The sequence below is a fragment of the Bufo gargarizans genome, chromosome 6 (genome assembly GCF_014858855.1).
Source record: "Bufo gargarizans isolate SCDJY-AF-19 chromosome 6, ASM1485885v1, whole genome shotgun sequence".
NCBI lineage: Eukaryota > Metazoa > Chordata > Amphibia > Anura > Bufonidae > Bufo > Bufo gargarizans.
In genome coordinates this window covers 313569050-313596679 of record NC_058085.1, presented here as the reverse complement: position 1 = coordinate 313596679, position 27630 = coordinate 313569050, and the positions used below count along the sequence as shown (strand labels likewise).

The 27630-nt window shown below is 45.2% G+C and overlaps 2 protein-coding genes across 4 annotated transcripts in view; both read right to left on the bottom strand.

Moving 5' to 3' along the window:
• Positions 1-9742, bottom strand: part of NOC3L (NOC3 like DNA replication regulator) — an 81426-nt gene extending 71684 nt beyond the window's left edge. The window contains exons 1-5 of one of the 2 annotated variants that reach the window (XM_044297341.1): positions 9667-9742; positions 5552-5759; positions 3356-3482; positions 2160-2317; positions 1932-1985 (exon numbers count right to left, since the gene is read on the bottom strand). In XM_044297341.1, coding sequence (XP_044153276.1) covers positions 1932-1985; positions 2160-2317; positions 3356-3482; positions 5552-5759; positions 9667-9675 — 556 coding nt within the window. In that variant the 5' untranslated portion in view covers positions 9676-9742. The remainder of the gene's footprint in view (positions 1-1931; positions 1986-2159; positions 2318-3355; positions 3483-5551; positions 5760-9666) is intronic. The other variant, XM_044297342.1, reaches the window with a different exon arrangement.
• A 12898-nt stretch (positions 9743-22640) lies between these two features.
• TBC1D12 (TBC1 domain family member 12) overlaps positions 22641-27630 on the bottom strand; it is a 118090-nt gene continuing 113100 nt past the window's right edge. For both annotated transcript variants that reach the window (XM_044299960.1, XM_044299959.1), the window contains one exon: positions 22641-27587. In XM_044299960.1, the coding sequence (XP_044155895.1) occupies positions 27522-27587 (66 nt within the window). In that variant the 3' untranslated portion in view covers positions 22641-27521. The remainder of the gene's footprint in view (positions 27588-27630) is intronic.

The following is a 27630-nucleotide window of genomic DNA, read 5'->3' as shown; positions in this document are numbered from 1 at the left end:
TTTTTTTTTTTTTTTTTTTTACGGTGGTCACCTGAGGGGTTAGGTCATGTGATATTTATATAGAGCCGGTCGATACGGACGCGGCAATACCTAATATGTATACTTTATTTTTATTTATGTAAGTTTTACACAATGATTTTATTTTTGAAACAAAAAAAATGATGTTTTAGTGTTTCCATAGTCTAAGAGCCATAGTTTTTTCAGTTTTTGGGCGATTATCTTGAGTAGGGTCTCATTTTTTGCGGGATGAGTTGACGATTTGATTGGTACTATTTTCGCATACATGCGACTTTTTTTATCACTTTTATTACCTTTTTTGGGAAGTAAGGTGGGCAAAATTTCAATTTTCTCATAGTTTTTATTTTTTTATTTTTATGGTGTTCACTGTGCGGGGAAAGTAACATGACCGTTTTATAAATCAGGTCGTTACGGACGCGGCGATACCTAATATGTGTAGTTTATTTTATTTTTTTAATTTTTATTTAGTGATAAATGTTTTTTTTTTTATCTTAACTTTTTTCACTTATTTTTTTAATTTTTTGACCCAGACCCACTTGGTTCTTGAAGATCCAGTGGGTCTGATGTCTGTAAAATACAGTACAGAACCTATATAGGTTTCTGTACTGTATTTTACTTACACTGAACAGATCTATGCTTTCCGCACAGATCTGTTCAGCACCATGGACAGCAGGACGCCTGAGCAGGCGTCCTGTTGCCATGGGAACCTTCCCCGTCTGCCACAACTTCGCAGACGGGGAAGGGTGAGGACGGGGCTTCGGGGGGGCTGTCTGGGGGCTCTCTCCCTCTCCCATCGGGGGGCTGCAAAGGCACAGCAGCCCCCCGATCGGAGAGGGGAGCTCCCTCTTACTGTTAACCTTTTCCATACAGCGGTCCGTACGGACCGCTGTATGGAAAGGGTTAAACGGCTGACATCGCATCAACGATGTCAGCCGTTTATACCAGGGTGCCAGCAATGTGCTGGCACCCTGGTATACCCACTGTACACCAACGATTACGCAATGGGAGGCGGGCGGGGGATCGCAATCCCGCCTGCCGCACCGCCCGCCTCCCGCAACGCCCCCACCGCCTGTGACACCCCCCCTGCACCACCCGCCGCCATCAAATCGTGCAGGGGTGCAGGGGGGGGGGGGGGGGGGTGTACAATATTGATTTAGGCACTCTAAAGTTTCTGATCCCCGCAGTCAGGGACTGCGGGGATCAGAAACTGCAAAAAGCGCAGCAAACCGCAGGTCTGAATTGACCTGCGGTTTTCTGCGATCGCTGACACGGGGGGAATGATTTCAGCCGGCATCCTGTTCAAATTAACCCCTGGGGCGCCGGAATGCCGATTTTAAAGTTAGGACGTACCGGTACGTCCTTGGTCCTTAAGGACTCGGGAAATAGGGCGTACCGGTACGTCCTATGTCCATAAGGGGTTAAAGGATTTGATGAAGTGTTATTAAAACTTGGATAACCCTTTAAGATTGAATTTCTGACACAGAGCTGCACCACAGGAAAAAAAAAATGAATAAGTAGCATGAAACTTATTTCCACAGATTGTGCGAAGAAAAGCTGCAGATTAGTCCCACCCACTGAACATCTGCATCAGACATCTGTGAGCCGACCTTGGCAGACCAGCTTGTAAATACACAGTGGATTTGCCATAGGCAAACAATGTGAACATACCCGAAAAGTGTATGCGGACATGACACACACACTGATGTGGCTCAATACACATAAAAGGGATCTCAGACATCTGTACAAAATGTCAAATATTTCCAAAGGGAATGCAAGAATCAGTAATGGAGAAAGACATATTCTATCATTTCTAAAATATCTATATTTCTGTCTCATCTAATGTTCCCCTACAGTATGTAACAGCTAAAAATGAAGAACAATAATATACAGAGCTAAAGAGGCAAAGCACTCACCTTCAGGCTCTTCTGCTTCCATCTCTTCCTCATCCTGGTCCTTGGTCTGGACAACTGCAGAAGACAGACAAGCCGTTATATGAGGTACTGGTTAGGGTCCAAGGCAACGCCTAAGCATCTGCAATGGCTGCAAGCAGTAATCCTACCATTTCACTGCAGCAATGACTGAAGAAGCAAGTTCCTCTCTTATAACACCAGGCAAAATAATGGACAGCAGCCCTCGCTTACCTGGCTTCTCCATACTCTGGGGGATAATGCCACTTTTATCTTTTATAGGCAGGAGGTGAATAACTTCTTTCTCAGGTTCGAATTTCATTCGTCTGGGCGTCTTCTCGTACTTCTCCATCACACTGTCCCCTTTCCGTTTTGCGGCATGGACTGGCTCGCTTATAAACGAGAAGAGATATTCTCCATAAGGTTATATTATTATTATTATTATTTATTATTTAAGCGCCATTCATTCCATAGCGCTGTACATATGATAAGGGGTGCACATACATAATACAGACAATTGCACTAATCATAAACAAAATGAGTTACAAACTGGTACAGAAGGAGAGAGGGCCCTGCCCGTGAGGGCTTACAATCTACATGGTATGAAAGTTTAGCTTAGGCGGATCTATCAGAATAAGCTGCGACAGATCTGTCACATTAGTATGGGGACAGGCACACTCGACTTTTAGCCAAAACGGCACAAAAAATGTTGTGTCATCTGGCTAACAGGGGCACTGACAGAAAACATGGGGCACATAGTTTGCGAGTCTGGAGTATTTAGGAGTGCTCCCTCCACCCCTCTCAGTACCTGAATACACAGCAGCCTGTCAATCAGCACTTCAGTCCTACAGAAATTATTGGGAGCGGTGGTCAAGCACGTGCTCTGCCGCTCCATCCACATGGAAACTGGGTGAAGTCCGTTCTCATGATGGATGTTCATTATCTCTACGTTCAGTCTAGCTGACATTGGTTTACACACATGATATGTCTAGAGACTAAACTCTTCCTGAAGCGTCACTGCAGTATCAGCAAATCCCTGATGTTTATTAAAAAACATTCAAGCTCGTTATACATCCTTCACTGCATCTGCAGACCGTCTTCCTTCCTGTTTTACAGAGATTCCATCAGGCAGATGCTGTGATGACTCCATGTGTAGCCCTTATCTCTGAACTCCTGAGAGCTCATTAACACTCATTATAGCTACATTCTTTGAACGTTTGTAATAAAGACCAATTGGCAAAAAAAAAATTTTTAGAACAAAATAAGTAAAATGCAAAAAAAAAAAACTGTCTCCGAAGGGGTTCAAAGAGTTTAAAATATATTTTTCTACTGTGACCGCATTGCTTGCAATTTCTTAACATATCCAATGGAAGAGAGTCAAAATGACACTTCCATCGATCTTCTGGCTGACAGCCACCACGGTCTCATACCTGTAGGAGAGGTCCCTGGTTACAAAGGATGCTCTTTGAGCCATTTCTCGCATTAGCTGTAAGTCATCTTCATCTATCATGTCCAGGGGCATTGATTCCTCCTCCAATTCATGATCTTCAATAACTGCTGGATCAAGCAGAGTGTAAGAACAAAACTTCCAAAGTGGACTTTTCCCCATTCCTAATTAAGTTTAATATAAAATATATCACTCACTTAAAGGGGGATGTCTCACATCAGCAAATGGCATTCATCAAGTAGACAAAGTTAAAGGAGTTTTCCAAGATTTTTTTAAATTTTTATTACTGATGACCTATCCTAAGGAAAGGTCATCAGTATTTCATCAATGGGGGTCCGACACCCGGGACCCCCGCCGATCAGCAGTTCCAGAAGGCAGCGGCGCTCCTGTGAGTGCCTCAACCTTCTCACTGCTTTTCCTAGGCCAGTGACGACACGTTCATGTGGCCTAGGAGCAGTGAATGGGGCTGAGCTGCGATACCAAGCAGAGCTGCTATACAATGTACGACGCTGTGCTTGGCGAGCTGGGAAAAGGACGCGGCCACTGCCTTCTCAAAATAGCTAATTAGTGGGGGTCCAGGATGTCTGACCCCTGCCAATCAGATACTGATGACCTATCCAGATGATCGGTTATCAGTAAAAATCATCATAGAAAACGCTTTTACTAGAGGGCACTTTCTAATGTATTGTGATTTTCCATATTGCTTCCTTTGCTGGCTGGATTAATTTTTCCATGGCATTATATGCTGCTTGTTTCCAGGAGCTACGGCCACCACTGCAGCACAGAAGCTCTGTGCATGTGTGCCTATGCATGCTTCCATGGTCCCGGCCACCAGAGTGTCCCGGCCACTATAGTGTTCAAGCATGGGTAAATTGCAACTAAAAAAAAGGTACTTTCCCATTAGCGCTTTTTTTTTTCCGGCATTGAGTTGCGTCACAGGAGCTCAATACCGGAAAAAAACTGATTAGTTTTATCCTAATGCATTCTGAATGGAGAGTATTCCGTTCAGGATGCATCAGTTCAGTGCCTCTTACGTTTTTTGGACGGAGAAAATACTGCAGCATGCTGCAGTTTTCTCTCCAGCCAAAAATACTGATCACTTGCCGGAATGCCGGATCTGACATTAATTTACATTGAAGTGTATTCGTGCCGGATCCGGCAATAAGTTTTGCGGCAAAACAAAACTGCGCAGACCTTTAAAAATGCAAAAAAAAAATATACCGGATCCGTTTTTCCGGATGACACCGGAGAGACGGATCCGGTATTTCAATGCATTTGTCAGACGGATCCACATCCGTCTGACAAATGCCATCAGTTTGCGTCCGGAGTGCCAGATCCGGCAGGCAGTTCCGGGCGACGAAACTGCCTGCCGGATTCAGAAATCCGTGTGCAAACAGATACCATTTGTTTCCGGATCCGTTTGACAAATGCATTGAAATACCAGATCCGGCTCTTCGGTATCATCCGAAAATAATGGATCCGGTATTTATTTTTTTCACATTTTTAAAGGTCTGCGCATGTGCAGACTGGAAAACCGGATCCGTTTTTCTGGAGCACTTGGTATTGGATCTGGTATTATTACATTTCAATGGAAAATAATGTCGGATCCGGCATTCCGGCAAGTATTCTGGAATTTTGGCCGGAGAAAATACAGCAGCATGCAGCGGTATTTTCTCCGGCCAAATACCGTAAAAGTGACTGAACTGAAGACCTCCTGATGCATTCAGAATGCATTAGGATAAAACAAGCGTTTTTTTCCTGTATTGAGCCCCTAGGATGGAACGCAATACCGGAACACTTTAACGCTAGTGTCAAAGTACCCTAACTCCAATAGTAGTGAATGGAGAGTGACCACCTTTCCATTAATTCTTCACTTGGATGAAGCAAAGGAGTGACAGGGTTCTGGGACTGAACTGAAAATAGGTACTGGTCCCGCATCTGTCAGATTTATGGTATATCTTCTGGATATGCCATAAATGACAAAGATTGGAATACTCCTTTAAGATATTTTAAAGGGGTTGTCCAATAACTGCAAACTCTGTTCAAATGTCCTATTAGGGCACCCATTAAAGCAAACTGTCCACACGCCCCATTAGTTTATATGAACATCATTGAGAGGGGCTTCCCTCTGTCTGCCAGAATGTAGAGAAGGGGGTCACGCTACACAAGACATTACTACCTGGCGGTTTCCTCTTAACCCTCTCCAGGGGTACAGGGGCTTTGGAGCCAACATCTCGCACGGCTTCACGGAGCTTCTTCTGCTCTTTCCTGTGCTTCTTCGCTGAGCTCTCCTGCTTAAACTGCTTGTTCTTCAACTTGTTGTCAAGCTTTATCTTGCTGGTCTTCAGGAGCTTGCGGAAGCTTGGAGCTTGCTTTCGATTTCTTTTCTAAAAAAAGGAGAGCAGAGCACAAGTTAGACAAGGTCCACACGAGATGCAAATCCACCGCCACCACTTGTGTGCAGATTTTTTTTTCCAGCAGCATGTGTTAGAATCTCAACAACTTGGCTGCAACTTTCTGGGCACAAATCCAGATGGAAAAGCGGCAGCATATTTGCCCAATGTGAACATAGCCTTACAAGAGGAACACGGGAATGAGACAGATCTGAAGCAGCCATGCCTGTTCTGCGCTCACTTCAGGGGCTCCGTTCTGGTGATCGCAGAGGGTCCCAGAGGCACCTGACACTGACCATCACAACGTGGAGGCATACCCCTTTATTCTTATAAGGCTTCATGCACACACAGATGGCCGTTTTTTGGTCCTCAGACAAATGACCCTTAAAAATATGAATACCTTCCCTGTGCAGACTGTATTTTTTTACCCCCATCCATAGAAAGCACCATTTTCGTCTACAATATGGACCACGTTATATAATTTGTGAAACGTCCATGAGGGTCTGCTAAAGATACGTATGTGCGCACAGCCCCGTAGAGATCAATGGCTAGGGGTGCTATCCTCAAAAAAATGCACATAGCAGGATGAATGATACATGCTGCGAGTAGGACTCCTTAAAGGGAACCTGTCATCTGGATTTTGTGTATAGAGCTGAGGACATGGGTTGCTAGATGGCCACTAGCACATCCGTAATACCCAGTCCCCATAGCTCTGTGTGCTTTTATTGTGTAAAAAAAACCTGATTTGATACATATGCAAATGAACATAAAAGAGTCATATCTTACTTGTGTGACTAGAGAAGAGTCATATTTTCAAGTTCTGACTCATCTCAGGTTAATTTGCATATGTATCAAATCGGTTTTTATACACAATAAAAGCACACAGAGCTATGGGGATTGGATATTGCGGATGTGCTAGCGGCCATCTAGCAACCCATGTCCTCAGCTCTATACCCAAAATCCTGGTGACAGGTTCCCTTTAAAGTGCTGGTCCAGCAGCCACATTTATTTGAAGGGGCTTAGAATGGGTTAAAAAAAGTAATGAAAGAATCGATCCCCACTGCTCCCAATTCCGATGCTTACAAGGTCTCTATGTCCTGGTCCCATCTCTACATACAGGAAATCACCTTAAGGGTCCATTCACACGTCTGCAAAACGGGTCCACATCCGTTCAGCAATTTTGTGTAAAGGGTGCAGACCCATTCATTTTCAATGGGGCCGGAATGTGCTGTCCGCAACCGCACTTCCGCCAAAAAATAGAACATGTCCTATTCTTGTCCGCAATTGTGGACAAGATTAGGCATTTTCTATTGTAGTGCCAGTGATGTGCGGTCCGCAAATTGCAGAATGCACATGGCCGGTGTCCGTGTTTTGCAGATCCACAGAACACTTACAGACGTGTAAATGGACCCTAAAGCCCATCTGTCAGCAGATCTGTACCTATGACACCGGCCGACCTGTTGCATGTGCACTTGGCAGCTGAAGATATCTGTGTTGGTCCCATGTTCATATGTGCCCGCATTGCTGAGGAAAATTATGTTTTATTACAGGTCCTTCTCAAAAAATTAGCATATTGTGATAAAGTTCATTATTTTCTGTAATGTACTGATAAACATTAGACTTTCATATATTTTAGATTCATTACACACCAACTGAAGTAGTTCAAGCCTTTTATTGTTTTACTATTGATGATTTTGGCATACAGCTCATGAAAACCCAAAACTCCTATCTAAAAAAATTAGCATATTTCATCCGACCAATAAAAGAAAAGTGTTTTTAATACAAAAAAAGTCAACCTTCAAATAATTATGTTCAGTTATGCACTCAATACTTGGTCGGGAATCCTTTTGCAGAAATGACTGCTTCAATGCGGCGTGGCATGGAGGCAATCAGCCTGTGGCACTGCTGAGGGGTTATGGAGGCCCAGGATGCTTCGATAGCGGCCTTAAGCTCATCCAGAGTGTTGGGTCTTGTGTCTCTCAACTTTCTCTTCCCAATATCCCACAGATTCTCTATGGGGTTCAGGTCAGGAGAGTTGGCAGGCCAATTGAGCACAGTAATACCATGGTCAGTAAAGCATTTACCAGTGGTTTTGGCACTGTGAGCAGGTGCCAGGTCGTGCTGAAAAATGAAATCGTCATCTCCATAAAGCTTTTCAGCAGATGGAAGCATGAAGTGCTCCAAAATCTCCCGATAGCTAGCTGCATTGACCCTGCCCTTGATAAAACACAGTGGACCAACACCAGCAGCTGACATGGCACCCCAGACCATCACTGACTGTGGGTACTTGACACTGGACTTCAGGCATTTTGGCATTTCCCTCTCCCCAGTCTTCCTCCAGACTCTGGCACCTTGATTTCCGAATGACATGCAACAGTCCAGTGCTGCTTCTCTGTAGCCCAGGTCAGGCGCTTCTGCCGCTGTTTCTGGGGAATGCGGCACCTGTAGCCCATTTCCTGCACACGCCTGTACACGGTGGCTCTGGATGTTTCTACTCCAGACTCAGTCCACTGCTTCCGCAGCATCCCCCAAGGTCTGGAATCGGTCCTTCTCCACAATCTTCCTCAGGGTCCGGTCACCTCTTCTCGTTGTGCAGCGTTTTCTGCCACACTTTTTCCTTCCCACAGACTTCCCACTGAGGTGCCTTGATACAGCACTCTGGGAACAGCCTATTCGTTCAGAAATTTCTTTCTGTGTCTTACCCTCTTGCTTGAGGGTGTCAATGATGGCCTTCTGGACAGCAGTCAGGTCGGCAGTCTTACCCATGATTGCGGTTTTGAGTAATGAACCAGGCTGGGAGTTTTTAAAAGCCTCAGGAATCTTTTGCAGGTGTTTAGAGTTAATTAGTTGATTCAGAAGATTAGGTTAATAGCTCGTTTAGAGAACCTTTTCATGATATGCTCATTTTTTTAGATAGGAATTTGGGGTTTTCATGAGCTGTATGCCAAAATCATCAATATTAAAACAATAAAAGGCTTGAACTACCTCAGTTGGTGTGTAATGAATCTAAAATATATGAAAGTCTAATGTTTATCAGTACATTACAGAAAATAATGAACTTTATCACAATATGCTATTTTTTTTTAGAAGGATCTGTATATGCAAATGAGCCTCTAGGAGCAACGGGGGCGTTGTCATTACACCTAGAGGCTCTGCTCTCTCTGCAACTGCCGCATCCTCTGCACGTTGATTGGTAGGGTCAGGAGTTATAGTGTGTTCATTGTCAAAGTGCACGGGGTGCGGCAGTTGCAGAGAGAGCTGAGCCTCTAGGTGTAACAACAACGCCCCCATTGCTCCTAGAGGCTCATTTGCATATAATAAAACATGCTTTTTTCCCAGCAATGAGGGCACATAGGACCAACACAGATGCCTTCAGCTGCCAAGTGCCCATGTAACGGGTCAGACAGTGTCATAGGGACAGATCTGCTGACAGATGGGCTTTAAAGGCTAGCTCAACCAATGAAGGGCAGCAGCGATCTATTGCAGCCAGCGATTGGCCGAGCTGCATTCCCAGCCACGTCGGGGACAGAAGCAAAGAGTGGGGGCAGCAGGGACCTGAGCACCATCAGAACAGAGAGGATCAGAGGGCAGTATAACAACCATTCGCCCAGAACACTGTTGTCACCCCTTTAATGCCTGCTTTAGGTTTACTGTAGCAGCCTCCTACCTGTTGCTCTCAAGTTGATGCATAACTACGACTCCCAACATGCCATGAAAGCCTAAAGCTGCCAGGAGATGCTGGGAATTGTAGTAAGCGGAGCTCAGTTTGAATTAATCTGACCCCACAGCTCTGTGACATGCGGAATTCTCATCAGTAACCCCGACAGTCGGGACCCAGTGTGGAATGGCTGATAACAGGGAGCAAAGACGCAGTGAAGCTCGCCACAGTGCACGCACTCACCGGCTTCATGGTGCCTACACTCCGGGAACCGAGCCCGCAGCTCCACTACACACGTGTGAACACAGGAAGTGCCGCCGCTCATAGAAAGTAAGCGCCGGCTAGAGAAGACCTAGCATAGCGGTTTTGTCAGCGCGCCATCTGCCGGTGACATACTGAATTGCGCCACTTCGTTTTGTCGTCAGCAGGGGGCGAGATTGTAACGACAGACATTGAACTTCCTTCATTCGGAGCGCAGTGTATTGTGCTGGGAGTGAACGTGGAAGATCTTTCCCAGAGTGGTAACTAATGTGATATAATTCCATACCCCCCAACTTTGGAAAAGAAGGAAGAGGGACAAAATGTGCGGAGCGCAAATATAGAACTATAGCCCTAATCCCACCCAGGACCCCTAAATGCCCCCACATACTAGTTATTCCCCCTTTATGCCCCCCTAGATGTGCCCACATTGTGCCCCATCATAGTAGTTATACCAGATATGTGTCCCTCACAGTAGTTACAACCAGATATGTGCCCCTCACAGTAGTTACACCCAGATATGTGCCCCCTTACAGTAGTTATACCAGATATGTGCCCCTCACAGTAGTTATACCCAGATATGTGTCTCTCGCAGTAGTTATACCAGATATCTGTCCCTCACACTGATATGCCCAGCTGTGTCCCCTCACACTGATATGCCCAGTGTTGTGCCCCCTCCCACTGATATGCCCAGTGCTGTTCCCCCTCCCACTGATATGCCCAGTGCTGTTCCCCCTCCCACTGATATGCCCAGTGCTGTTCCCCCTCCCACTGATATGCCCAGTGCTGTTCCCCCTCCCACTGATATGCCCAGTGCTGTTCCCCCTCCCACTGATATGCCCAGTGCTGTTCCCCCTCCCACTGATATGCCCAATGCTGTGCCCCCTCCCACTGATATGCCCAGCACTGTGCTCCCTCCCAGTGAAATGCCCATTGCTGTGTCCCTCCAAGTGATATGCCCAGTGCTGTGCCCCCTCCCAGTGCAATGCCCAGTGCAATGCCCAGTGCTGTGCCCCCTTCACAAGCAGTAAAAAATAAAAATAAACTTCACATACTTTACCTTGTTCCCCAGCAGCAACAGCAGTCCACACATGGAGCTCCAGACTGGCCCCACCCACTGTCACGCCCCCTGCCCAGACCTGCAGTGTAGAGCGCCGACAGGGGGGCAGGAATGATTAAGCAGAGAGCCTAGGGCCCCTATCTAACTATTAGATTTGGGGGGAGGTAGAGGTGCCACCATTCCCAACAAAAAATACTGACCAAGTTAAAACACATCCCAAAGGGTTTGTGGGGGAGTGGCTTAACATGAGGTGTCACAATGTCATATTGTGTCTCCCAATATTAACAATGCCCCAGACCTAATAATGCCTCCATTAGTTCCCCCAGAATGAATAATGACCCCTTAGTGCCCCTCAGAAATATTAATGCCCCAGTTAGTGCTTCCCAAAATAAATAATGCCCCCATTAGCGCCCCCTGTAATATTAATGTCCCCATTCGTTCACCCAGTAATAGTAATGCCATTAGTGCTTCCCAGAATTAATAGTGCCCTCAGTAATAGTAATTCCTCCATTAGTGCCCCTCACTAATAATAATGCCCTAATTAGTTCCCCCAGAATTAATCATGCCCCCCAGTAATAGTAATGACCCATTAGTACCCCCCAAAATTAATAATGCTCCCTTCTCTGCAAAAAAAAAAAAAAAAGAACTCACCTCATCCATTTGATCTCGTGCCGGGTGAACGCTCACTGCTGACTGGAAGCTCAGGACAGGACCTGCGTTCCAGCGGGAAATGAACGAAGCTACAGGTCAGGCATGCACCTCTATGGGAGTTCCAGAAATAGCCAAGCGCAGTACTCGCCAATCTTTGAAACTCTCATAGAGATGAATGAAGCGGCAGTGGGCATGCTCAACCTGCCACTTGGTTCATGTTGGGGGGCCCCCCAGGGGAACGGGTCCCCATTCTTTTGATCCTACCACTGGACGCCCACCAATCTTTTGAAATACCCCTTTAATTGATTTCAATTATTTGCTTGGTCTATATTTTTAAACCTTTAGTTTAACCAGAACGGCAGCATACTGGGACTTTTCGGTCCAATAAAATGGATTTATGTATCGGGTATTGTCTGTGCAGCTTATATGTCGCCACGCTCGTTACAACTCTCTACTTTTTTCGGTATTTTTTGTGAAGCATCAATAGGAAGTATAAGGAAGGACTGCTGGATCCATTCTGGCGCTCTCTCTAAAAATTGCATAAAATATGTTATTTTTTTTTTTCTTATAAGGTGATCCCACAAAAAAGTATTAACATGAAATTAATAAATGTACGTGCAATAACAAGGAAATGGGAGGGAGGGGGGGGGGGTTAGTAGGTCATGCCATAGTACTATCTATTAGTGGAATTGCTGGGGCTAATTTCCATGCAGGGAAGGAAGTGATTAACAAGAACTGATTGGATTGCACTCCTGGGAGATGTAGGTGTCTGAAGGTCACATGGAACAAGCTGCTGACCACCCACAAAAACTAAAGAGACCAGATCTGCAGAGAGGTGAGTAAAAGAAGGATAGAAAGTACACTGGAGAGCAGTTTTTACAGTGTTATTTTAAAGGGGTGTTGTGCCCGACAGGGGTCATCTTACGAATTCAAAAGGGTTTTCTGAGGTTTTACAATAAATGGCCTATCCCCAGGACAGGTCATCAGTGTCTGATCAGTGGGGGTCCGACACCCAGGACACCGCGCCCTTCTCTGTGCTTACCAAACATAGCACTGTATAGCGGCTGTGCTTGGTATTGCGTTCAGCCCCATTCAGCGCCTAGGCCACGTGACTGATGAACCTGTTGTCACACAGCATAGGGAAAGCTGAGAGAATGCCAGGGTGCTCACAGGAGCCTTCTCGAACAGCTGATCGGCGGGTGTCGGACCTCCACTGATCAGATACTGATGGATAGGTCATCAGTATCAACATCTCGGAAGAATCCTTTAAAACTTTTTTTTTTTTTACGTCTGCTTACCTGGAAGTCTTTCTTTCCTTTCTATGGGCAGGAGGAGCTCAGGAGACAACCATACGTTCCCAGGATGCATTGCAATTCGCTCATGTTAACCTGCATAGAAAATAGGCCCTCACATAAAGGCCCATTGATACACTTCTCCACTGTCTAGAGAGACATAGAGCTAAATATTTCTATGAAATTTGAATAAGGGATGAATGAATGTTATCTGGAGCACCTCATCTGCTTCAGTATGAGATCACTATGGCACTGAGGGGCGGAAAAGAGCAGGGAAGCTACTGAACAGCAGCTACTGAATGCAGGAGAAGGATAAACAGCAGGGGGCGCTACCAGAGAGGAAAATGTGCATGAAAAAAAACAAGCAATATTTTTAGTACATGTATATTGCAATAATACTTAAAGGGGTTATCCTATCTTAGACAATGGGGGCATATTGCTAGGATATGCCCCCATTGTCTGATAGGTGCGGGTCTCCGCTGGGACCCACACCTACAAGGAGAACGGCGAGGAGAAAGTGGAGGAGGGCGCACTGCACATGCGCAGCCGCCCTCCATTCATTTCTATGGAGCCGCCGAAAATAGGCGAGCGCTGGCTCTGCTATTTCCGTCGGCCCCATAGAAATGAATGGGAGCGGTGGCCGCGCATGCGCGGTGCGCTCCCATTCACTTCAATGGGAGAGGCAGGGAGCTGCGCCTGGTGGTGGACGGACTTCGGGAAACCCGGGGTCCTCCAGCCACAACTCTGCCCGGCTCCGTTCTCTTTGTAGGTGTGGGTCCCAGAGGTGGGACCCGCACCTATCAGACAATGGGGGCATATCCTAGCGATATGCCCCCATTGTCTAAGATGGGAATACCCCTTTAATTTAACATGCTCTAAATATTGCATAGTAATACTCGTTCATGGGATAATTGCTGTGTGCATATTACTGCAGATTAGTTTGTGGGATAACCCCTTTAAATATAGTCACATAGAAAGGTTTATAAAAATCAGCAGAAAATCAAAAAATAAAAATAAAATTAATTAAAAGAAAAGGTTATTTTTAGAGATGAGCGAATTTCTCAAAAATTCGATTCGGACGGTTCGGCAAATTTTCCAAAAAGATTTGATTCCATCCGAATTTATTTGTGGCAAATCGCGTTAAAGGGGTTGTACCACTTCAGCGAGTGGCATTTATTATGTAGAGAAAGTTAATACAAGGCCCCTACTAATGTACTGTGATTGTCCATATTGCCTCCTTTGCTTGCTGGATTCATTTTTCCCATCACATCATACACTGCTTGTTTCCATGGTTACGACCACCCTGCAATCCAGCAGCTGTGGTCGTGCTTGCACACTTTAGGAAAAAGTTCATACCTCTCTGGTCGCTCGGACCATGGGAGGTCAAATAGGCTAGTGAATTTTCCTATAGTGTGCAAGCACGACCACCACTGATGGATTACAGGGTGGTCAAAACCATGGAAACGAGCAGTGTATAATGTGATGTAAAAAAATGATTCCAGCTTGCAAAGGAAGTAATATGGATAATAACAGTACATTAGTAAATACCTTGTATTAACTTCCTCTACATGATAAATGCTATTTGCTTAAGTGAGACAACCCTTTAAAAAAAACGGCTACTTCATGGCTGCAGAGAGATGTATAGTGGTGTAGAACACTGTGCCTTGCAGTAACACGCATAGAGAGTCTGCTGTGGTAGTGAAATAATACTGTGAGTGTATGACACGCAGATGACAGGCGTCGCTCTTGGAATCACTGCACACTTCACTTATTTGGAGAGTTATAGGGCCAAAACTGACCAAATAACTCAAGTATGAACTCAGCCTTACAGGTCGATGTTAGCGCCAGGTATAAAGAACCGTGCAGAGGCCCAAGATCCTACTGTAGCGTGAAAGAGCGCACTCCTTTTACACCGTCGCCAGCTGATTCCACATAGATGTCTACAGAACCTGTTCTATTAAACGCTTATACAATTAGAGCCCCCCTACAGAGTGGAGAGGGTGTCGGCAGTAAGTTTGTGTTGACGTCACTGATTATTTTGCCCGCCTTCACTCGGTCAGCATTAGGTCAGTAATCCATCAGTATTGCTAAACAAAAAAAAACAGGAGATAGCACTTGAATGGAATATTTGCATGTCTTCTGTGTTTTGTACCCACTCCTACTTTTGGCTACCAAATCATAAGCTAATTCTGATGGGACCATACAGGCATTACAGCTGCTACACAGACAGGATCCTTTGTGCGGCTCATTTTTCCTTCCTTCTGACAGATCAGAAGTAGGGTCAAATAAATGATGATTTCAACCAGGCCAAAATAGTGGCACAGTCATGGAGTGGTGAGGTTGGGAAAACAGCATGCGAAGTCCACAGAGAGGCCCAATGACTTAGTGTTGAGGTAGCAGCAGCATGAGAAGACCACAGAGTGCCCCAGTGAGAGTGGGGAGGTGACAACAGCAGCAGCATGAGTAGACCACAGAGTGGTCATTTACAAAGTGTTGAGGTAGCAGCAGCATGAGGGGACCACACAGTAGTGATGTGGCAGCAGCATGAGGATACCACAGAGTGGCCCGTTTACATAGTGTTGAGGTAGCAGCAGCATGAGGAGACCACAGAGTGACAAAGTGAGGAGGTGGCAGCAGCAGCATGAGGAGGCCACAGAGTGGCCCATTTACATAGTGTTGAGGTGGCAGCAGTATGAGGAGACTGCAGAGTAGTGATGTGGCAGCAGCATGAGGAGACCACAGACTGGCATGCTGACATAGTGTGGAGGTGGCAGCGGCAGCAGCATGAGGAGGCCCACTGACATAGTGCTGAGGTAGCAGCAGCATGAGGAGAACACAGAGTGGCACAATAACATGTGTGGAGGTGGCAGCAGCATTAGGAGACCTGAGTGGTGAGGTGGCAGCAGCATCAAGAGACCACAGAGTGACCCGGTGACAGAGTGGGGAGGTGGGTGGGAATAACAGTACCCACTGATGATGGTGGGTGTAAAAAGGAGTACTTGATATCAAATGTGTGGCATCAGGCGGATGGCAGCATCAGAATAGTAGCTGAGGCAGGTAGCCAGAAGAAACCGGTCTCTTTTGTCAAGGTTTGGGTGAGGCAGCATGGATGATCTAATCTGATGCATCAGGCATTGGGTGGAAATCCTGGCTGATTCACGCCTGATTTATCTTGACAAAGGTTTGGCAAAATCTCCTTGGGGTAACTATGGCCCCTGCCGTACTAAACAACTACGCAGGACCGTGGTGCCAACGTAGTACCCTGGCCACGCTTCACCTTCTGCCCACAGATTTGGCAAATGGCCATTTTCACCTCCTCCGGCGACTTAACAAAATACTGCCACACTGCCAAGTAGGTGATTTTACCCCCAACACTGCACTGACTGACTGCTACCGCTGCTGCCTCCGTGAACCTCTGCACCACTATTTTCCGGGCAGGTAGGCTCCTGCGAAGCAGGTGGTCTACCCCTGGCACGTTTGGCTCCTGACCTCCCACTGCTGCCACCTTGCTGACTCCCGGCCACGCTACCGACTTGTTGGCTCCTCCGCTGCCTCACGCGCAAGCTGCCACCCTCTTCTCCCGATGATGATGATAATGAAGCCCCTTCATCACCCGGCTCCCAATTGTGATCAGCTACATCATCACATCGAGTTACTGTCCACACGTCACTGATGTCCTCCTCAGCGGTCTCTGAGCCAGGAGCCCGAATGCTCGCAACACCAGCTTCCACGCCACTCTCCTCATCACTACTTGCCCGCCTACCGGAGGAAGTGGCGGATGTCTTCTCCAGATCTTGGCTGGCCAGTAGCTGCTGACTGTCCTCTAGTAGCTCGTCCTCGCTGTATAGTGGAGCTGAGCCCAAAGCATAGAATTCTTGTCTGGCTGAGGGAAAAGAAAAGGACAAAGGCAGGTTGAGGACAGGTGGGGGGCACAGGGCCTGCTCCTGGGGGAATGCCAACTAAGGGTTGTGTCTGATGAACCCACCAACTCTTGGCTGGGGGTGTCTGATGTCACTGAGTCAACCATTCAAGAACCGCTGGGTTGCTGGTCAAGACACGACCGCTAACTGACACTGGGAGATCAGGCCTCTCTCTGCGACTCCTGCTGCCACGGCCCCTTACTCTGCTGCGACCTGTGCCAGAAATATTTAGGCCTCTGCCACTCCCCTGTGCGGGGCCTGGCACTTCTCTGTTTGACATACTGTTAGATCAAATAAATAAAAAGGAAATTAATACACACCAAAAAAGGCTGTAATTTTGTCACTTCACTGCACAGTGGCTAATAAGCCCTTTTTCCACTAAGAAACCACAAAAAGGCTTTAGAACATATATCTGCATCGCTGAACGACTAATAAGCCCTTTTTTCCACTGATACACCCCAAAAAATGCTTTAGAACATATAGCTGCACCGCACAAGGGCAAATAAGATACAATATTTCCTAGTAATAAACCCCGTTAATGGCCGTATAACAGCACTTGATCCCCAATAACAAGCAAGGTTTGCTGGAATTACAGAGGTATCATCTATTACAAACCTGAAAGAAGCAGTATAATGGCAATTTGGATCCTCGGTCAGTGCAGCAAGGTGTAATAGGATTGTTCCTATTACCCAGGCTGTAAACACTCCTACTGAACCCTGTTCTGCTTCAATACTGTGGAATAATTGCTCCTTATCCTTTCCCTACACTTCTAATGATCTTTCCCTGAACTTCTATTGAGCAAAATAAAAGTTTTAAAGTCTTTCCTACCACTGTCCCTAGCGCCTGCTGACGTCTCTCCCTGCACTAAGTACACTGGAAAATGGCTGAATCCAAGATGGCTGAGGCTATTTATAGGGCTGTGACATCACAGGACTGGCTGGCTGCTGATTGGCTGCATGCTTGACATTGTGGGTGATCCCTCATTCCCAGAGTTCTTTGCTCCATGTCCTAACATGTGCAGCAGCCATTGTAGGAAAAAATGTGATTCGTTACCATGAACCGCGAGGAAATTCCGATTCGATGCAAATCAAATTTTTCCTGAAATTCGGATCGAATTCCACATCGTCAACTTTGATTCGCTCATCTCTAGTTATTTTCTGAACACACATCCCCTAGGCTCAGGGGTTAATGGGGGTGAGGCTCATGATTACAGAATATGGGTACAGCCACAATGAAATCTGCATTGGTAACACATAATTAGTTTTGTACATTGAGGAAAGATCATTAAGCGATTCCTGTGGTTGATTTTAATTAGCAAGCGTGTAATAGCTGATGGCACCGATAGTAAATGGGATTAGTAGCAGAAGGGATGACTTGACGCTTATACAGCTTTATACCGTTAGAGTGGGTTTAGAAAATGTCTGCGTTCTTTTATAGACCAAGAAAACACCCTACAAACACTATTTTGTATTGGCGTTTTAAGGCCATTTACATGGATTTTCTGCCCTTGCATTTTTTTAAGGCTGCATGCACACGGCCGTAGCAGTTTTTGTGGTCTGCAAAATGCGGAACGGAACATCCTGCCCTCCGAAGAACTGTCCTATCCTTGTCCTTAAAACGGACAAGAATAGGAGATTTTTTTTTTTGCGGGGGTACAGAACGGACATACAGATGCGGACAGCAGGCAATGTGCTGTCCATATCTTTTGAGGCCTCATTGAAGTAAATGGGTCTGCATCTGACCCGCAAAAAAGTGCGGATCAGATGCAGACAAAAAACACAGTCCTGTGCATAGGTCCTAAATCACAGCATGCTCTGTATTTTCAGAATTTTTTTCCATAGATTTCTGAATATGGAAAAAAAAAAAAAGTGTCTCGTGTTTTCACCTTGCTGAACTGCTGACAGTACTAGGTTGTGGATTATCATACCTTTTTTGAAAATTTTATTATCAGGAGTAGTGCAAATATAGAGTTTTATTCTGCCAGATTCTGCTCCTGCAAGTGCTCAGGAGGCAGAGCTTCACTGTGAAGTGCTCTCCGTGCTGAGCTACTCCACAGCCCCTCCCCCCTGCAGGTCAGCTGTAGTGGTCTCCTGGTTGGTTGCTACAGCTGTCACTCAGAGCAGAGGGGAGGGGCAGTGAAACAGCTCAATGCAGAGAGCACTTCACAGTGAAGCGCCACCTTCTGAGCACTTGCAGGATCAGAACCAGGCAGAATAAACACTCATACACAATACTCCTGATAATCACCCTGCTCTTCTTTCCTAGTGTTGTCAGTAGTTTAGCGTAGTAAACACTGCTGACAAGACCTTTAATCTATTTATGGCCAGCCTTTCTTACATTTCATTATTATTATTTTTAAATATGTTCATCAAATACAGGAACAAACAGCCAAGCAGTGGGGCACAGAATTTTCTAGAAGAAGGAATTCTAGAAAAAGTTTTCCAATCCTCTTCTATGGGAAGACCTGATTGTGGCTAGAGATGAGCGAAGTTAAGGAAAATTCGATTTAACAGCTTTGCAGAATTTTAGAAAAACAAATTTGTATAGTGACGAATTACTTTGTCATGAAGTGCACTTCTTTGTAAGTAGTGGGTGCAATGACAGGGAATGGTGATTGCACCGCTCCCCATCATTGTACCATTTAGAAGCCGTGTTCATCGCTGATCGCGGCATCTGACATTGATATTAAAATTTGAAATAAAATAAATAAAATCATACGTACCTCATCAATCTGATCGTGAAGAGCCCGCCGCTGGGATCATGATTGACGATCCAGCGCGAAATCAGCATCATACATGACTGAGGACGAGAGTTTGCACAGGATCTTCAATCAAGATGCGTCGGCAGGTTCTTCGCGCTCAAATAGATGAGGTATGTTTTTTATTTTACCCCATTTTGGGGAAAATAGATTAATTACCACGAAGCACAAGAAAATGCGGCTTCGTGACGTATCGAATGTTCCCTGAAATTCGGATCTAAGTCCACTTCGGACAGTTTGATTTGCTCAACACTAGTGGCCTTCAGATGTAGTTTCCCTCATACTACTTACAATCAGTCAGAGCTGTTCTTGTTACAGAGTCCAGGTGTTGGCCCCTCAGTGGGTGCAGTACATTGGTTCAAAAAAGATTTCGGTGGTAACCGCAAAATTGTAGGATTCCAGCAACTAACCGGCAGAGGTTGAAATCTGCAGCATACGTTGACATGTTAACGTTTCTTACAGTGTGTGGGTGAGATTTGTTTCCCTCATCTACTTTGCTTCTACAGTAAAATGCTGCCAAATGTTCACATGATTCCACTGTGGAAAATAAAGTCGGTCCAGAAGCAGCATAATAGATCTGGGTGCCACATCCAGAATAGTAAAACAGGTACGATATATGCCCAGTGAGGCCTTAGGAGCGAGGCTGCGTTCAGACAACTTGGTATGAGAGCCTTATATACAAACAAACTGACAAAGCAAAGTGGTCTCAAGAGGCAGAGAAATGCTCAAAACCCCAAATGCTACTTTGCATTTATAACTGGGGGAGCAGATCCTGCCCATGTGATCCGTTGCTAACAGCAATCCCCAGCAAAAATGCATACAATGGAGGATGCCTGCAATGGATCACGTGCCACAAGAACATCCTACACCAGATAGCTAAATGTGTGGATGTGATTATGTAAAACAAAACACTGCAAAAATTTGGTGCACTACAATTGTAATTGCCCATACGGTGCAGGTAGGTTAGGCTCCTTTCACACCTGCGTTCAGGTGTCAGCTCGTGAGCTCCGTTTGAAGGGGCTCACAAGCGGCCCTGAACGCAGCCGTCTGGCCCTAATGCATGGAGGCGGATCCACTGAGAATGCATCCGTGTGCCAGCGCTCAGCCTCCGCTCAGTGAGCGGACAGCTGAACGCTGCAAGCAGCGTTCGGGTGTCCGCCTGGCCGTGTGGAGGCGAGCGGATCCGTTCCGACTTATAATGGAAGTCAATGGGGACGGATCCGCTTGAAGATGACACCATATGGCTCAATCTTCAAGCGGATCAGTCCCCCATTGACTTTCAATGTAAAGTCTGAACGGATCCGCTCAGGCTACTTTCACACAATATTTTTCTAAGTTATAATGCAGACGGATCCGTTCTGAACGGAGCCACCGTCTGCATTAATATGAGCGGATCCGTTCAGAACGGATCCGATCGAACGCTAGTGTGAAAGTAGCCTTAGCGTTAAGTCCCGTGCCACTATGAGAGACCTTGACGAGGTGCGCGGGCTCCGGTATGTTCTTGATATAATGTATTGGCAAAAGTCTCATTTTTAATATCAGAGTGAAGGTTTAGCCATATATTGTCAATTGCATTTACCATTGTAGTGCACAGAATTTTTGCAGTGTTTTGTTTTGCATAATCACATCCACACATTTAGCTATCCTGTGTAGGATGTTCTTGTGGCACGTCATCCGTTGCAGGCACCCTCCATTGTATGCATTTTTGCTGGGGATTGCTGTTAGCAACGGATCACATGGGCAGGATCTGCTTCTCCAGTTATAAATGCGCAATAGCATTTGGGGTTTTGAGCATTTCTCTGCCTCTTGAGACCACTTTGCTTTGTCAGTTTGTTTGTATGTGTACCTGGAGGTGTGGAAAATCTAGTTTGAGTATTATTTAGGTGCACCTGTGTAGCCTGTCACATGACTCAGTGATAGGTGGGACTCCCAGCCTCCTCCCTCTGTATGTGTGACTTCAACATCACGCTGGAGGTAACCTGGGACCTATATATGCTTCCCTCCTCCCATTGTGTGTGTGATTTCACGCTAGAGGTAACTGGGAGTTGATTGCTGTTTGTCGGACCGTATGCTCCTGTAATAGCCCATACGGTGCAGGTAGGTTAGCGTTAGGTCCCGTGCCAGTATGACAGACCTTAAAGGGACTCTGTCACCAGTTTCTAACCCCCCCTTTTAAAACTATTGTTCTCTCCATGGTGCCCTTGTCATTACAAAGCTGTTGTTATAAGATAAATCCGCCGTCTAGTTTTGATAAAAATCGCTTTTATCTAACCTGTCAATCTTCTGGATAAGGTGCCCAGGGCGTTTCTGAAGGTCTGAATCTGCCGCTCGCCGCCGTTGGTGCCCAGCTCCTCCCCTGATCCTTTCAGCGCCACCTGGATGTAATGAAATCCGCCTCCGGCTCTCCTCAGTGCCCCCTCCTCCTTTTCAAAGATCCCGCGCGTGCGCACAGGCCTGTGCCTGATGCGCCCGTGCGGACTTTTAGATTCTGCCTCGAGCGAAGCGCGCGTTCGCGTGCATGTTCGCGCGCATGCGCACTTCGCTCAACGAGGCAGAATCTAAAAGTCCGCACGGGCGCATCAGGCACAGGCCTGTGCGCACGCGCGGGATCTTTGAAAAGGAGGAGGGGGCACTGAGGAGAGCCGGAGGCGGATTTCATTACATCCAGGTGGCGCTGAAAGGATCATAGGAGGAGCTGGGCACCAACGGCGGCGGCGGAGAGCGGCAGATTCAGACCTTCAGAAACGCCCTGGGCACCTTATCCAGACGATTGACAGGTTAGATAAAAGCGATTTTTATCAAAACTAGACGGCGGATTTATCTTATAACAACAGCTTTGTAATGACAAGGGCACCATGGAGAGAACAATAGTTTTAAAAGGGGGGGTTAGAAACTGGTGACAGAGTCCCTTTAACGAGGTGCGTGGCCTCCAGTATGTTCTTGATATAAGAATCTTTTGGTGAAAGTCTCAATATCAGAGTGAGGGTTTAGCCAAATATTGTCAATTGCATTTACCATTGTAGTGCACCAAATTATTGCAGCCTTATATAAGGTGGCAAGATGAGGAGGGACAGAGCATGTAACCTTCCACTTACAAAACCTCTGGGAAAAGTTTCCCTACTTTTCCCAGAGAGGTGCCAATCCAAAACGTGTGAATTGACCATTAATGGTGGTGTCCTTTTCTGCCGTCATGCATGTATGAGATCCCCAAAAAGACAGGGGAACAACCTATAGGACCAGAAGTAGTCTCTTTTGTGACAAAGCCAAACAACACAGAGTAAAAGCTCCAGCTTCCAAGTTTTATTTACATAGGAATTGTTCATCTAGTGGTCTCAAATGAAGGCTAAGTCCCTTCTATGTACATGTTCTATATACAGGTTTATACTTGAAAAGTAAGAAAACTGTACAATAGCCACAAAAAAATTGGAAATACTTTGAATGACATAAAAGCAATACATAAATTATATGTAACATTCGAGTTTACACGTGTAGAGTCATAGAGCAGCAACACAAAACAGGAAATGTGAGCCAGTCTAGTGTGGGTCCTCCACGGCGTCATTGCTGCCCAGGCCTGGTAATACACTGAACGGGTTACATTTGCATCTTTATATTTTTTGTCACACATACATAGAAAAGGAATCTCTACAAAAGGGAGAAACTATTAAACCACAAATAAGCGACAGACGCACAATACCATTAAACTGTAGTCGTCTCGGGAGACCTGGAAAGGTTGAGGTTTTACAGAAACCACCATTAAAAAAAATTAAATTCCGCATGAAAAATATAATTGCAAGTCACATAAATGAAAATTTTACCATTTCCAATGCAACAAGAAATATTAATATAATAGGAACTTTAAAACATTACCAATAAATGGGACAGTCATATACTGTATATATATATCATCTAGTTGGGAACATCAAAAAGTGGAAATAGACCACTGCCTCGTAATAATTCACATCTATGGCACCAATCTGTGCCAACCAATTCTTCAAACTATTTTTTGGTCAGTAGCTTTTATTAGCCTATTGCGGCTTTTGTAGAACTGGACACAAGTGCCTCCTAGAGGGCAATGACTGGAGGGTTTTTCAAAACTAATTTCAGTGGTATACCATTTTGAAAATTTCCAAGGAAAGCAAAGGCCCTTTCTTACAGCTGATCAATGAAGGAGATGTCAGGATCTAAGGATGGGTCATCAATAGTCAAGTCCAGGACAACCAATTTAACAGTTGACACTTTAAAACAGTAAAGCAATCTGCCTGGGAGGCTCCATCACAAATTTTGCTTGAAAAACCCCAGCACGCATTGTTATAGTCTCTTAAAATAACAGACACCGTGCCAGAAACACAACGGATCCCATGACAGTCAATGGGGTCCATTGGTCGCTGGTGGTTGCCCCTATGTGCCGTATCTGGCACTTCCGTCATTTTCCTACTTCTGCTCGTGTGTGTCACTAGTGGAGAAGCAAATGAGCTTCACTAGACTTTAATTTTAGTTTACATTTTTTATGCAAGAACTTTATTAAAAAGGTGATATTTTGTATTCCATAAAAACAAGTGAAAAGCACCATCCCTTGCGAATGGCCATCTTGCTGATTTAAGGCAGTGATTTTTATGCTCATTTAAAAGCTGGCCACACACACCTTAGATAAACCTATGCCCAACCCGTCAATTTCAGTGGGACTGGAGGACACCAACCAACCCTACCCCAGTAGAAATGAGGAGCCATGAGGATTGAACATGCTGGAGGTCTGTTATCCATGTTCTCCATACTGAAATAAACATGCACGATTGATCAGGTCAAGCTTGCATGTTGATGATGGTGTCAGGAGAGACAGCTATTGGAAAAATATGTTCGGCCAGCTTAAGTCATGATTAGTCCACTGCAATATCCCTAGCATCAGGTGACAGCAGGCCACTCCATCTTCTGCATATCAATTGCGCCTATCACCATAGTCGTCTACGCTCTCCCCTTCAGTTGACTGTTTGTGTTTGGGCATGAAGGTGGTCAGTAGAAGTTCATATTGCTGATGGAGTTTCTCTAGAATCACTGTATACCACAGGATTGGCCACTTTTTAGTAACTTTCACAAATATAAGGCCAGAAACAGACGAGCGAGTTCAATGCGAGAAACTTGCTGCGTGTGGCAGTGTGAGTTCCTGTTCTGAACTCTGCTCCTGACAGGAACGCACAGCATTATAAGGATTTATAATGTTGTGTGTCCCTGCTAGACCTGGACCCTACTGAATTACACTGGCATAATGCTGTCAGTGTAATTCAGTAGTTTCCAGCTCTCTCAGATTCTGTCAGCAGAGCGGAGTTTCTTGCATTGAACTTGCTAGTCTGTGTCTGGCCTTACTGACTTAGACTCATTTACACGTCAGTATTTCGGTCAGTGATTTCCTTCAGTGATTGTGAGCCAAAACCATGATTGGAGCCTCCACAGACATAAGGTATAAGGGAAAGACCTGCAACTGTTCTGCGTTTAGCGCAGCGCCTGGTTTTAGCTCGAAGTCACTGTCCAAAACACTGGTGTGAATGAGGCATTACTAATATAGTTATCAGGGCATTTGCATCATTGTCCCATGCTGTGCAGCAGCGCCGGCCCTTTGTGTAGTACTGCCGTGCACAGTGTTACTCAAAGCGGTCCAATAATGGAGGGGTCAGCCATGCTTACATCGGAGCCGGCTGTGCTACACAAGGTGACAGCACTGCACAGCGGGGGAGAATGAGGTAGATGCTCTGATAATATATTAGTAAGTTCATTATAGTGCTGTTTCCAGCACATTTGTAAAAGTTAATATAAAGTGGTTAACCCCTTTAAGGCTGTGTTCACATCACATTTTTCCTTTACAGCCAGCGTATACACAAGTAAAATCTCCAAGAGTACAGTGCCTACTTTAAATGCCTGACATGCCAGAGTGCGTCAGAGTGTCATACATCACACGTAGGACCTAATAATGAAATAAATACTATTTGTGTGTTGGACCACTATATAGGAAAGCTCAGTAGACCCTACTTTCCTATATAGTGAAAAAAAAAAAAAAATCTCTGCCAACGTATCCCAGCCTGACACTCTCTTGGCCTTCGTCAGGACCAGGAGTGTATGGCTACATTTGACGTATACACTGGTAGCCGTTGGAATGAAATGTGAACACGGCCTTATTACAACTCCGACAGCACTGACAAATACAAGACACCTATAATAAAATATTGAGCAGAAAGGCCAGCATACGCTCCACACAAAAAAGGCTTACATTTACACTTCACCAACGAGTGAATCCCCTAATAAAATGATCCCCTCCCCCCTCTGCCCATTTTCAGCAGGCTGCAAAGCAAGTAAGATTACGGACAAGTCCTGAAAAAGGGCTAAGGACATAAAAGGAGAATTCAGTATTGCACATCTTAAAACCACTATTCAGATTCAGCTCCTTCAGATCACCTTACAAGTAGCATCGAGCAACGTATACATATGTAATATTAGCAATATATCTGCACAAAATACACAAGGAAGCACAGCTCTAAAACCAGATTGGCTTAGTGTTACTGAGCAGTCATACACAAGCCTAAAAGGTGGTAACATCTGCACTGAATACAACGGACGTCGGGATGAAAGTAAGAAGGAATGCTGGAATTCACATTTTCCATTCACGGATGCCATAAGTATAGTAGCATCGCAGCATCTATAGTAGTAAAGCAGCATCTACCTGTGGATGACATCTTCCCAAGCTTAGGACACAGCAAGGTTAGCACCGGTCCATACAGTATAGTGCCGGAAACTGACTTGTAAGGGAAAGGGACCTTGATTGTAAACCATCGTCCGAGCTGGAAAATATTTCCCCAACCGTACATATATATCCCTGTGTGTCAATGCTGACGGGGCGTGCGATTATCTCCAGACCTAAGATCAAGCAAAGTGCCCTCTCTGGTCAGGGCGTCCACAGATGTGGTACCAAATAAAAGATGTTGGTAACCACCTGAAGAGGTGCCAAGGGAACGTGCTGATCTGGAACACAAGGTACAAAGTAAGATTTCTATCTTTATGCCTGACTAAACCCATAGAACCCCCTTAAAACTGATGTTGTGCGATCCGTATTTCTTATCAGACTTTTGAGACCAGGTTTGTGAAGAAAGCTTGATATACTGAAAACAACAATCATGGCTTCTTGGAAAGATATTCCAGTATGTACCACGTCCTATGGACCTTGTAATGTAAAAGTAATACACTAAAAGCATGAGAAAAAAAAAAAGACAATGGAAATACAGCAAGTTATAACATGCGGCTCTGTTGAGGTACATTAAAGGAGTGCTCCAAGTGTTCTGGATCATGCCTAGTGCAGGGTATGACTAGGTGGGCTTCAAAGAACAGCAAAAAAAAAACAGCAAAAGAATTTGACTGTACAATATGGACTAATAAAATAGATATCTGACAAAATACAACTAAAACGATCACCCACTACAGAGTCATATCATTGTCAGGAGTAGTGTGCTGGGAGTGACTGTTGGTGAGAGTAGTGCATATAACCCCCCCCCCCCCCCCCCCCCCAAAAAAACCAAAAAAAAAAACACCTAAAACAACAAAAAACTGCATTCAATATGACATTCAGTATCGTTCCTCCTGTATCCGGCTGCTGTTACGGCACTGCCACTATTACCACGCAGCGACATGCATTTGGTCCTCTGCAGAGTTGAACATTGACCTGTCTGCCGTCTCTTGGTACCAGTCAGTATGTTTGGTTCAGGCTGCAGTTTGATGTCTGGTAGAAACGTTTGCACAGTTACCAAAAGGGGAACAAAAAGTGCATCTTTTTTTTTTTTTTCTATGTATACTTGAAAACTTAGTGTACCTAGTAAAAGTTCCATTACAAAGGTTTATTGCATTAAATATTTTGTACGTATATTAAATATTACCCATGTAGTTGCAAATGCAAAAAAATAAAATAAAATCTTAGTGTCCTCCAGAAAACAAATGCAGAGATCTGTGTTTTATTCTTAATACTGACAAGAGAAGGGCTGCTCTGCTTTTATTGAAGTCAATGTGCAATCCCCTGGGAGGGATCCTCAGATCATACTCGTCTGTAGTGGTTCTCAATCCTAGGACACACAGTGGGTCCCTCTGCTCGTTAGAGAGTTTTTATGCCATCAGAAATATCTCATTAGTTAAGTTTTGGATGCGGGACTATTTTTATCGCCCTCTTTGTAATCCTTCATTAGTGATGCGAATACCTGCAATACACAAGTGAGCCAAATTAGACTGGACGGACATGCA